Consider the following 12505-nt stretch of genomic DNA (forward strand, 5'->3'; position numbering starts at 1 on the left):
GGCGTGCTCTTAGTTAGGGTAATGGGCCCTTGTCACATTATTTATAACTCTCATTAAAAGAGTTTTGCAAGTTGATGATTTCATGCCTAGAATCAGAAAAGGAAGTTACTGACACAACAAATGGGAGATGAATAACCAAGGAATTCAACACCTTTTCTGTAGGAAGTGGACACCTATGTGGGCACAAAAGTAATTTTAAATGTGGCACCAAATAGCAAATGGATGCCCTGCCATGTGTGCCTGTATGTTTGTGAGTTCATGTGCAAGGGTGCCCGTGTGTGTTGTGTCTGTGCGCATGTATGGTTGTTAGTCGGTGTGAAAGGGAGCTTGTGTGTCTGTGCACATGTATGTTTCTTGGTCCGTGTGCAAGGGTGCTTGTTTGTCTGTGTGAATGTATGTATGTTAGTCCATGTGCAAGGGTGCTTGTGTGTCCGTTGTGTCTGTGCGCAGGTATGTTTGTTGGTCCGTGTGCAAAGGAGCTTGTGTGTATGTGCGCATGTATGTTTTTTAGTCCGTGTGCAAGGGTGCTTGTATGTCTGTGCGCATGTATGTTTATTGGTCCGTGTGCAAGGAAGCTTGTGAATTTGTACGCATGTGTGTTTCTTGGTCTGTAAGCAAGGGTGCTTGTGTGTCTGTATGGATGTTTGTTTGTGTCAAGAGAGCTTGTGTGCATTTATGTTTGGTGAGGCGGTGAGAGAGAAGCTCACAAACGACAACAATGTCCATCAAGAACGGGAGGAGGAGAGAAGCGCGCAAAGGGGGTGGGGCAGCGTCTTTGGGTGTGGGGCAGCGGTCTCTGTGGTGGGGCGGGGCACAGAACCCGGAAAGGCAGATAAGTGTTTAGGAATGGGGGCACAGACAGTGGAGGAGGGCGAGAGCTGATATGTGAGAGAAACAGAGACAACAAATGCTGCAAAGAGCTGAGACGGAAATATGTGGAAGGGAAGGACTGTGAATGGAGGGGGAGGTAGGCAAATAGAGGGAGGGAAGGACTGAGGCATGAGAAACGAGCGAGGGAGAAGGGTAGGCGGAGAGCGAAAAAACCAAGCAAAAAAAAAAAACGAGACACGGCCTTCCGGCCGTAAAAGTGAAAGTACGGCCGGCCGGCCGTGAATAATTAGGGGAGGAGCAGCCAGGAGAGAGCAGGAGCGGAGGCGCCAACCTGGGGAACAGATGGCTGGCGATTTGATGATGTGCACGCGCATTTTAGCTCAATGCGCTTGCGCATTGACCTAAAAGCGCACGGGCACAGCATCAAATCACCAGTTTCGTTAAACTCTGTTTAACCCCTTCGAGGCTGATGACGAGCTGGGCTCGTCATGGTGTAGCCTCCTCAAACACTGATGACGAGCCCAGCTCGTCATGAACAATGGGTTTTTTAAAAAGTCAGCATAGCAGCAGAAGAAGAGTAGCGCGCATGTGGTTAAGCCCCTATAGTCTCGCAAGCTTAATGCGCATGCACATTGACAGGCGAGACCTAAAAACTGCATGCCACCCCATCAAGTACTGGAGACCAACCAACCTAGAGGCACGCATTCAAACAACACAAGTGAGGCACTTCAGATATGCAAGTTCAAACTACCACTTCAAATAAAATTAAAGTTCAAATACGCATATTTTAGAAATGTATTAAAAAGTGCTTATCCTTCCTTGTTTTCTTTCTATTCGGGTAGAGACTTAGAATGCAGAATCCAGAAAACTTCAGAACTCTTGATTCCACCCCCACAACGATCTCGCCTTTTCACTTTTCTGCACACTTCCGTAGCGTCACTATAAAGAGACACTTAACCATGGTGACATTGCTTGAAGTTAACTATGGAAATTACAGACTGTACTAATTAGTAGTTTATTATTTTTTTTGGGGGGGGGGGATAACGTGCAGCTGTAAATAATGGGGGGATAGGGAAGGAACTCCAACAGCTGCTTTGCCTATTGGCAAAAAAATAAATCATATTGGATTTTTAAGGCCATGTTCTGCTGGTATTAAAAATACAACTACAAATCCAAAAATGCAAAGTCCTGCTGGCTAAAAAACAGTGATTGTTGGAAGGCCGTTGTCACATTGGCATCCTGCCTGCTATTTGCTAAATGTTTCTTTAAACAGTGTATTAATCCATATCTGTGTGTATATACAGAAACTCAGAGTTTACCAGTAAACAATGGGAATTACAGTGAGTGCCCAGAGCACATGCTTTCAGCACAGCAAACATTTTTATGTTTAATATTCCCATACCACTAAGTCTCGCAAATGTGAGACCTATTAAATTGCAAATGCCTGATTTATTGTATTTTTGTTAGTTTGAGCACTGGTTTCAGTGATACTCCTGGCCTGGTCATGGCTTCGAACTATGCCCCCCCCCCCCCCCCCACCCCCGACTCTCCCTGGCCATGCTATGTTCGATTTTGACCTCTCCAGGATATGCTTCTGCAAGCCTATTAGCCCCTAATGTGCTAACTTTAAATGGAACTAGAGGTGTGCAGGTACTCACTATTTAGAGTACCCGTTTGCACCTGAGAAGTGCCGGTCCTCTCCTAATAAATGTATTGCAGCAGTGCTGAGAAGTGCAGGTACTCTCCCCTTCATATCAAAGAAGTGCAAGCGCTCAGTACCAGACAGTATCTGCTAATTTAAACCACAGCCCCCAAGCTTCTCGTGTTATGTGCGCCCTTTCGCTAGCCGGGCCTGCCGTGCTCCTCGAATAGTGCCATGCGCTGTGCTCCCTCCTGTCGCGCACTGCTCATCCTCTCAGTTCAGGCTGCGTCTCTGCCCCCAGACCTCTCCTGGGTTTGCTCCCTTGTGAGCTCTTCACTAGAGCGCTGTGCTCCTTCCAGTCCTACGCTCCCTCCTGGAGCGCTGTGCTCCTTCCAGTCCTACGCTCCCTCCTGGAGCGCTGTGTTCTCACCAGCCCTTAGCTTCGTCCTGGCACCGGCTGCGCTCTTTTCTTTACCAAGATACTTTTCTGCTGGAGGCGCGTCTCACATGGGCGCACCTACCAATAGTGCAGCAGGTGCAGGCGCAAGCACCCCCGGCGTCTGAAGGAGCAAAGCACCCCATTTACAACTTTCACTGCGCCTCAAGGGCAACCATGTTTCAACAATGGCGCCCCATGTGTCTTCCCTCCTTTCCCAGAGTGCGCCCCTCCCTTTGCCCCCGCGTGCTCTCGCTGCCCCGATCTGTGCTCTTCATATAGATGCCCCTGTTAGCACCACTAACGTTGTCCCTTATCTCGGGCTGCGCACCCAGACAGACAGAGCGCCACCCACCCTATCCGAAGCTGCGAGCCCTTCTCCGCGGGCTGTGCTGCCTCGTGTACCAGGCTCTGTGATCCATCCTGCCCCTGGCTTTGTGCTCACGGCGCTCCCCGACTGTCTTCCCTATCAGTCGCATTCCGGTTACCCTCTACTGTGGTTGTGCTCTCTCCTGCCCCCGGTTGTGCTCTCCGCGGGGCTGCCCATGGCTGTTCCTCCTTCCCCGGCCATGTGCCTCCTCCGGGCGAGGGCTGTGCGCTGCAGCCTGCAGTGGGTGCGCTCCTTCCCTCTGGAGACTCGCTCCCTCCTGTATGAGGTCGGTTCTGTTCAAGGCTGTTTGCCTCTGCTGTGCTCCCTCCTGTGCTGGACTCCTCTCCCTCAGAGTGGAGTCCTCCTCGGGTCTCCCTGCAGTCTGGGACTGCTCTAGTCCGTCCTGATCTATGCTTTCTCCTCAGCCCATCCTGAGCAGTGTTCACTCTTGCCTTGGCACGTGCTGCAGTCCAGGCAGTGGTCCGTCTGTCTGCTGTTTAAACCAATTCTCCTGCTCAGGCTACAGCCCTCCTTCCTGTTCGAGACTCTCCTTCCATCTCTCTCGGGCAGTGCTCCTTCCAGCCTCGGGATGTGCACCTTCCTACTCTCTACTTGACGCCCTCATGTCCGCTCTATGCTCCCTCCTGCGCCTCGCGCTGTGCTCCCTCCTGTCTGGCGCCGTGCTCACTCATGTCTCGCGCTGTGCTCCCTCCTGCCTCGCGCTGTGCTCTCTTCTAGACGCCCTCATGCCCGCTCTATGCTCTCTCCTGCCTCGCGCTATGCTCTCTTCTGCTGCGGACTGTGCTCGCTTCTGCCTCGCGCTGGTCTCTCTCCTGCCGCGTGCTGTGCTCCCTTCTGCCTCGTGCTGTGCTCCTGCCTCGTGCTGTGCTCCCTTCTGCCTCGTGCTGTGCTCCCTTCTGCCTCGTGCTGCTCTCCCTTCTGCCTCGCGCTGTGCTCTCTCGTGCCTCGTGCTGTGCTCTCTCGTGCCTCGTGCTGTGCTCTCTCCTGCCTCGTGCTGTGCTCTCTACTGTATCGTGCTGTGCTCTCTCCTGTCTCGCGCTGTGCTTTGTGCTCTTTCCTGTCTCGCGCTGTGCTCTCTCCTGCCTCACGCTGTGCTCCCACCCGCCTCGTGCTCCCTTCTGCCACGCGCTCTGCACTCATACTCTAGGCAATGCTTCCACCTGGCCTCCATGGTCCTTCCTCCTGACCCACGCTGTGCTCCCTCCTGACCCACGCTGTGCCCCCCGCTATCCCCTCCCCTCCATTCCACACAGTGTTTTGCTCCCTCCTATTCTGAGCTCTACTCCCTCTGGGGTGTTTTCGCTCCTTTTCTCTGAATGGAATTCCTGCCAGCTCTTCAGAAGAGTCAGAGGGGGGAAAAAGTTTCCGACTCCTCCCCGGTAAATTCACCACCCCAGCCCAGCCCAGCCCTTCCCAGCCCTGCCCAGCCCTGCCTGTGAAACCCAAGAAGTCTGATCCTCCGAGAGCTGCTCAGTGCGCGAGCTACAGCTTCACTACAGCAGGGGCCGAGGGACCTGCGGCGCCCCGCGTGCAAGACCGTCCGGGGACCGCGCAGACAGATGCATCGCACCTGTGCACAGCAGGGGGGAGCGCTCGCGAGACACACCGGGCTCGCAGCCTGAGAGCAGTCCTCGTGCATCGCACCTGTGTTCATCTTGGCTACACCACACCTGAGGGGAGACTGAGTGCACCGCACCTGAGGGGAGACTGCGTGCACCCCGCCGAAGCATCAGCGGATGCGCTGCACCTGAGACCACCTCTGTGGCCCGCAACTGCGCATATACATGGCACACTGCACCTGTGCACTGATTATTCATATCTAAGTGGAAGGCAGCGTACGTCGGTGCTACCTGAAGGCAGCACTGGTACTCTGCACTGCAAGACAGGCAGGACTGGCATCACTGGCCCAGGCACTGAGAGGTGTCTCAGCAGCAACCTGGCCTGGAGGTGCCACCGTGGACAGGTGCCCCTGTTTACAGTACAGAAAGGTGTCTGGGTGACCCCATTGCTGGACACCAGCTCTGAATCTATTGGCATGGGCATCTAGAGCCCCCCCCCCTCCCCCCCCTATCTCGCCCAGAGTCCTGTTGATGAACTCTGCATCTTCGGCCAGCGGGTACACACCTCTCAGCATGGACTGCACCGCCCTGCTCTGGGCCCTGCTTGCTGCCGTTGGCGCTATCAGGAGCCCCTCTATGGAGCAGGACGCTGGCACCACGGCCCCCGCGTGCCCCCCGGGATGCCGCTGCGAAGAGGACGGAATGCGCATGTGGACGGACTGTTCGGAGCAAGGGCTCTCGGCGGTACCTGACGGGCTGAGCCCCTTCACAGCATACCTGTAAGTAGAGCCCACCTTCCTTCATAAGGTTGCCAGACTGTGATTGATAACATGACACACCCTAATCAATAAGAAGGCCAGGATATGATCAATAGGATTGCAGCTGCATAAACAGCAGGAGTGCTGTAGTGTGCTCAGCCCGTGCAGCCACTACTGATAGCAATGGACCCATGGGCGCCCATGTCATCATCGGAAAGAATGCTATGCTATGCCCGATTAACAATTCTGTGGTCAACAACAATTTCATGCAATTAAAATTCCACCCAGTTGTTAATAAAAATTGCAAACTATGAATAAACAATTCTTCCTTCTGGTCAATGAAAATTAAAAGCAGTGATTAGCAATAATTTTACACTGTAGTCACTAAAACTCCAATAAGGAGATCGGCTCAGCATTGATCCTGTTATTACAAATAGATCGAACCTACAACTCATGACATTTGATGCTATGATAAAAGAAAAACTAATGCTAGGAACTACGACAGTACCACACTCTCATGAAAAAACCACGCTGTGAATAATAAGAATGCCAAGCTATGATTTATAGGGTTTTATTCTATGATCACTTAGAATGTCAAGCTATGATTTATAGGGTTTTATTCTATAATCACTTAGAATGTCAAGCTATGATTTATAGGGTTTTATTCTATGATCACTTAGAATGTCAAGCTATGATCCAATAGGGTTGTATTCTATGATCAGAAATATTGCCACATTTTGGTCAACGGAATGAAGCGCTGATATCCGTATTCTATGTTGCACTGACTAAGAATTCAGTTGACACGAATAGTGTGATGTGATCATTAACAAATCGGTGCCATGACCAATAACAATATTGTGCTTCACACAGTGTTGTGCTAAACAATATGGAACATTTAATCAATTGGAATTGTGTCGTCGCCACTGGGGATTCCATGCTATGACTAATAGGAAATGTTCTATTGTGGCCAAGAAGAGTTTCTTGCCATCGCAACAAAAAATGGCATGCTAAGTAAGGTGAACACAAATCCAAGACATATTAATAATAATATCTTTCCATGATCAATAACAATACCATACTGTGATTAGTAGGCGTGCCATTGCTATGATCCATTAAATATCCCTACTATGAACTAGAATAGGTCCATGCTATGCCGCATAACAATGTTCTACATTCATAATGACGTCACTGACATGAGTGTACCATGCTATCTGTGCTCAATGAGAGGGCTCTTCTCTGACCAACAAGATACACAGCAGCTATAGCCAGTGATAACCCACAGAGCAGTCAATCAGAACAGAGCACTGCGCTCCATATGAATTCCATCACGAGTAATAATCGCATGCTGTGATCAACAGAATTGACACTAAAGCCAAGGTATTCCATGCTATGATCTATAATAACTGTGTGATATGATAATATAAAAATTCATGCAACGATCTAGGGCACTTTCGAAATATTGTGCTCTAGACCATAAAAACAGCGCAATTCTGTTCTCCGCCGACGCTAGCGCACAAACTGCTGCCTAGCACCAATGCAAACACCTGGCACCCTGGTGCAAGGGTGCCTGCGTTGTAAGCAGGATTGTTTTCGTGCAGAAAGGGGCACTTTCCTACACAAAACAATCACGAGGCATTTCCCTCTTTATACCTGTGCTGCAGGATGCAGCACACATAGAAATAGGAAGTAACGAGGAACAATTTAAATATTTCTCTTCGTTATGCCTCACCTGGGGAGGCATTGCATTTTGATGCATTCCCAGGTTTACCACTGACGGCAAATTTGTGCATGCATCAAAATCCACAGGTGGTGGGTGAAAGCACCCACACACCAATCAGGGAACACCTCCCTGGGGCAGAGTAACACAGCAGTGCTATTTGCACTGTTACGGTACTCTGGATTTATCTATCCACCTAAGGCCATGCAAGGTGGCCTTGCGTAGCTTGATAAATCAAAGTTAGGAGTGGCGTCACTCTTGCGCCCAGTTGCATGGCACGAGAGTGACACAACTCCTACATATATATGACCGATTGAGTATTAATAGCTAAAAGCTCTGTGATGTGATTAAACATAATTACATGCTGTGATCAATAACAATTCTATGCCTTCATCAATAGCAATACCTTCCTTGAATCAGTTTGATATTTAATCTTTAGCTCTATACAGAGGTTGCGCTGTGATCAATAACAATGCTATGTTCAATATGGTTCCTTGCCATAATCCACATGACTGTCAGCTATTATTATTTATGACCCGTGCTATTATAGGTATATATGTCATACTGTCATCAATCATTATCCTATGCAACAGTCTTTAAGTGACTCCTATGATTGATATAGATGATGTGTTATGATTAATTAGAATTTCAGGCAGAGATCAATATGGTGTCATGCTAATATCTATATGGTTGCCATGCTGTGACCAATTCACATTGTATTCTGTGATTAATAGGAACTTTGTGCTATGATCAATATTATTTTCATGCTATGATCACCTAGAGGGGTGCTTTGATCACTCATTCCACAACATGATGAATAGAAATGCTTTTCTGTGTTAAAAAATGATTCCATGCAGTGGCCAGTAAGAATGCCATGGGACAATGGAAGTCCATGCCATGGGACAATGGAAGTCCATGCCATGGGACAATGGAAGACCCGCCATGGGACAATGGAAGTCCATGCCATGGGACAATGGAAGTCCATGCCATGGGACAATGGAAGTCCATGCCATGGGACAATGGAAGTCCATGCCATGGGACAATGGAAGTCAATGCCATGGGACAATGGTAGTCCATGCCATGGGACAATGGAAGTCCATGCCATGGGACAATGGAAGTCCATGCCATGGGACAATGGAAGCCCACGCCATGGGACAATGGAAGCCCACCCCATGGGACAATGGAAGTCTACCTCATGGGACAATGAAAGTCTGCCCCATGGGACAATGGAAGTCTGCCCCATGGGACAATGGAAGTCCACGCCATGGGACAATGGCAGTCCACGCCATGGGACAATGGCAGTCCACGCCATGGCACAATGGAAGCCCCCGCCATGGGACAATGGAAGCCCACGCCATGGGACAATGGAAGCCCACGCCATGGGACAATGGAAGCCCACGCCATGGGACAATGGAAGCCCACCCCATGGGACAATGGAAGCCCACCCCATGGGACAATGGAAGTCTACCCCATGGAACAATGAAAGTCTACCCAATGGGACACTGGAAGTCTACCCCATGGGACAATGGCAGTCCCCGCCATGGGACAATGGAAGCCCCCGCCATGGGACAATGGAAGCCCACCCCATGGGACAATGGAAGCCCACGCCATGGGATAACGGAAGTTCATGCCAGGGTGTGATCAATATTATTACTCTGCTATGATCAGGATGAATTCTGCCCTCCGATCGTTAACAATGCTTTGTAAGGATCACAAAGAGCCCTGTGCTGTTGGTATTTAGTCACTGATATGAGCAGTACGAATTCCATGCTGTGATCGATAGGAAAGCGATGCTAGGATAATTGCAAATTTCCTTCCGGGATCGAAATGCTTTCCATTCTATGATCAATATGCATGGTATACTTTGCACAAAAAGACAGACGGATCAGTGGTCGAAGTGTGTGTGTGTGTGTGGGGGGGAGTTGGAGGGGGGGGGGGGGGAAGAGTTGTCTGAGGGGCAGGGCGAGCCAATACTCTTTTAATTTAAGAAAAACAGTTCCCCTACTTTGTATTAAAAGACGACCGTCCCAGGACGGTTAATTATGATAGTTTAAATGCTTCAGCTGAGGTATAAGGCAGGGAGTCTCCTGTGCTGTCAGACAGATAAGCAAGCCATCTTGCCAGGGTACTTGCTTGCCTGAAAGAAATGTAAATGTGCGCCACTGGTTAATCCGTAAATGTAAAGGGTGCCTGTATGCCGGTATTGGCTTTAATTGATGGAATCACTTGAAGCTTCATGATGACACATGTTTAATTTTTGGAGAGGTGTTGTAAGGGAGCTGCCAGTTAAACTGTAAAGTGTGTGTTTTTAAAAGACAGTTATTAAAACAACTTTGCACTATGTCCAGTCTGTGTATTACTAAAATCTATAGTTGGAAAACAGATTTTTCATCTTGAACCTTTTTGCGCATTCCGTAGCAGCATATCTTTTATTATGAGTTATGCAAGTTTTGAATAATGACTTGGATGTCCACAGTGCTTTCTGTCACAGACTGGGACCTCATAGCAGTAAACATAAACAAGGTCCTATTCTCCAATTGCACCAACCAGGAAACAATTCAGTGGCTCTCTGGTGCAGTGCATTACTTATTAGATGTTGATAATGTATGATACTTTACTTCCCACTGATTAACATAACTTGCATTGTATGCTGTGCGTTATTATATATGTAGTAACCTGAAGGTGAAAGACTTAAAAAAAAGTTACTGAATATATATTGGTTTTTTAGCCACAACTTGGACCATGCCCCCACGCTCACTCACCCCACCCCATTGCGCTCAACATCACAGCTCCCATACTTTTTGTAAATGCACTTCAACCACTGAGATAGACTGATAGATATTTTTATCTATAAAAATTCAGTGTCGTCATAGGTATCACCCCTTTGTTATACTAACAATAGACAAGGCTACGATCGATATAAACACTGCATTATGCTCAATAATATTTTCATGCTCCTGCGCAGCACCCAAGTTCTAAGTCCTCTGATATATTTCAATAGCCTCCTTCTTAGCTTCCTCTGGTATTCCTTTCTACCTCTGGATAATGTCCATAACATACGTAAGATTACCCTAGCTCTTCTATAACTTTCCGACTTATGTCTCGGTTTCCTCCTGACGGAGCTTGAGTAGGTTGGTTCATACACATAATGTTCTCCGAGTTCCTCTAAGTTCAGTCCATGCCACCTCATACCACTAATCCAGAATCACACAGAAAATCTCTGCTAATATATGTTATGTTGTGTTATGTTACGAGTCATTTGTAATAGGTGCAGTATGCATTGGGATGCCCTTCAAGTACTTATATAGCCCAAGTACCTTCAAAACTTGGTTTTGTGATGCCACATCATCAGTTGTGTGTTTATTTTTGATTATTTTACAGCTACAGGAAGTGTGTCTTCATCATAGATTTGTCAGAGAGTGCTGGTGTTTGATGTGTGTGACGGTGTGGGTAGTGTTTAATGTGTGTGGTGGGGTTCTTACCAAACTGATTGGGTGCCATCTGAGTTATTTGGCTTAAACTGCAGAGGCCTTGATATTGGAGGCTCCCACCATAGGCTTATAGCAGCTAGAATGTGTTCAGTGTTCATTGTCCCTTGGAGAGTTGAACTCCGAAATAATGACCACAGTGTTAGCATATATGAGTGTAACCCCTCTCATAATAACGTACAAATCATTGACTTTGAGAAAGAACAGTCAACGTCCCCCTCTGCACTAATACCTGGTCCTATGTTAGCTGACCCATTATCACTGAAGGGCCCTCAAGCCTCCGTTCCCTTCCCTGAAACACAACCTCACCACTCTCTTCAAACTGTGCCTTCAAGAATACTACGTGACTGCAGCATTATTTTTGGCTCATGTTTCTCTACCATGCACTCTTTCCTGGCTTCGGTCACCAGCATCGGTGTGAAGCGTCATGGATGACTTCATGGTACACAGTGAAAGTGACAGGGATTCGTTTTTCAAATCCTATGTCTATTTTCTTGCAACTTGTGTCTTGATTAGGCAACGGAAGTGTAACAAAAGGGTTTGTGTTGGTAAGGAGTGCTTGGGTGGCAGCCTGCCAAGGGCAACTAGCACGAGTTGCGCTAAACAGGAAAGGAACACAGGGTGAGAATTGGCATGGAGGGAATATGGGAGGGTCTAGAAGAGGAAGGGTGGTATGGTGGGGTACTGTACAACCTTTCACTTGAGGGTTAAGCAATGGGTGCCCCACCTCACCACCCTGCAAAAAGTTACCTCCTAAATTTCGATGTCAATAAATCGCTGCTTCGTGACCTTAGGACTTTTGCACAGCAAATGTTGCACACAAGCCAATGAGAAGGCAGTTCCGTCAGCATACACATAAATCCCATGATCCCATTGGAAGCCGTGAAGCAACTGATACAAACGACAGATAGGGAGTGCAATGCCAGCAGTGTCATGATCAATAAATTGTTGTAACATGATCAGTGAGATTACCTGCTCTTAGAAGTAAGTCAGTGCTGGGACTGTTAAGAATTGCTTGTGAGGATTCATATGAATGTCCCACTGTGAGCAATAACATTTGTATGCAGTCGCGGATCACCCTCCGTTCTATGGATAATATATATGAATTATTCACTGTTACTAATAAGAATGGCGCCCCATAGGTATAGGGAGTACTTCTGCTGATATAGTCACCACCTCTGATGTATCTATATAAACATTATGCTGCGGTCAGTGTAACTGCATTGCTAGTATAGATATGGCAGCCATGCTGTGAACATTAGCATATATAGAACCATAAACTCCTCATTGTCCATGGATAATGGAAAGCAACTTTATATTAATTGTGATTTCTTTTTCTTTCCTTAGTTCTTTCCCTACTTTGGTGTACATGATCTCAAGACGTTATTTGTTTTGATATATGTGATTTGCTGCAAAATGGCACACCCCTTAGTATGCTATTGCACTTCACAAGTTTAGAAAATAAAATACATAATAAAAAAAAACACTGCACATCTTTTCACCCCCCAAAAAAGCCAGATCTTTTGGTGTTGTCAATGCGTGTTCTTTCTAGCCAGCGCCAGCAGCATGTTTGCTTCTCTTTCCGATTCTTTGACATGTGGTTGTCAGATTTTGGACTAGCGTGTTAGCTGCCTGCGTTAGACACTGCTGGAGGTGTCACGTTGTGATATTGTGCCATCCAGC

At 47.8% G+C, this 12505-nt stretch overlaps 1 protein-coding gene across 1 annotated transcript in view; it reads left to right on the plus strand.

The window, feature by feature from the left end:
- Positions 1-4737: 4737 nt before the first annotated feature.
- LGR6 (leucine rich repeat containing G protein-coupled receptor 6) overlaps positions 4738-12505 on the plus strand; it is a 483208-nt gene continuing 475440 nt past the window's right edge. The window contains exon 1 of the mRNA XM_086923128.1: positions 4738-5638. Coding sequence (XP_086779254.1) covers positions 5391-5638 — 248 coding nt within the window. The 5' untranslated portion in view covers positions 4738-5390. The remainder of the gene's footprint in view (positions 5639-12505) is intronic.

Source organism: Lissotriton vulgaris, chromosome 5 (genome assembly GCF_964263255.1).
Source record: "Lissotriton vulgaris chromosome 5, aLisVul1.2, whole genome shotgun sequence".
In the NCBI taxonomy this organism is placed as follows: domain Eukaryota; kingdom Metazoa; phylum Chordata; class Amphibia; order Caudata; family Salamandridae; genus Lissotriton; species Lissotriton vulgaris.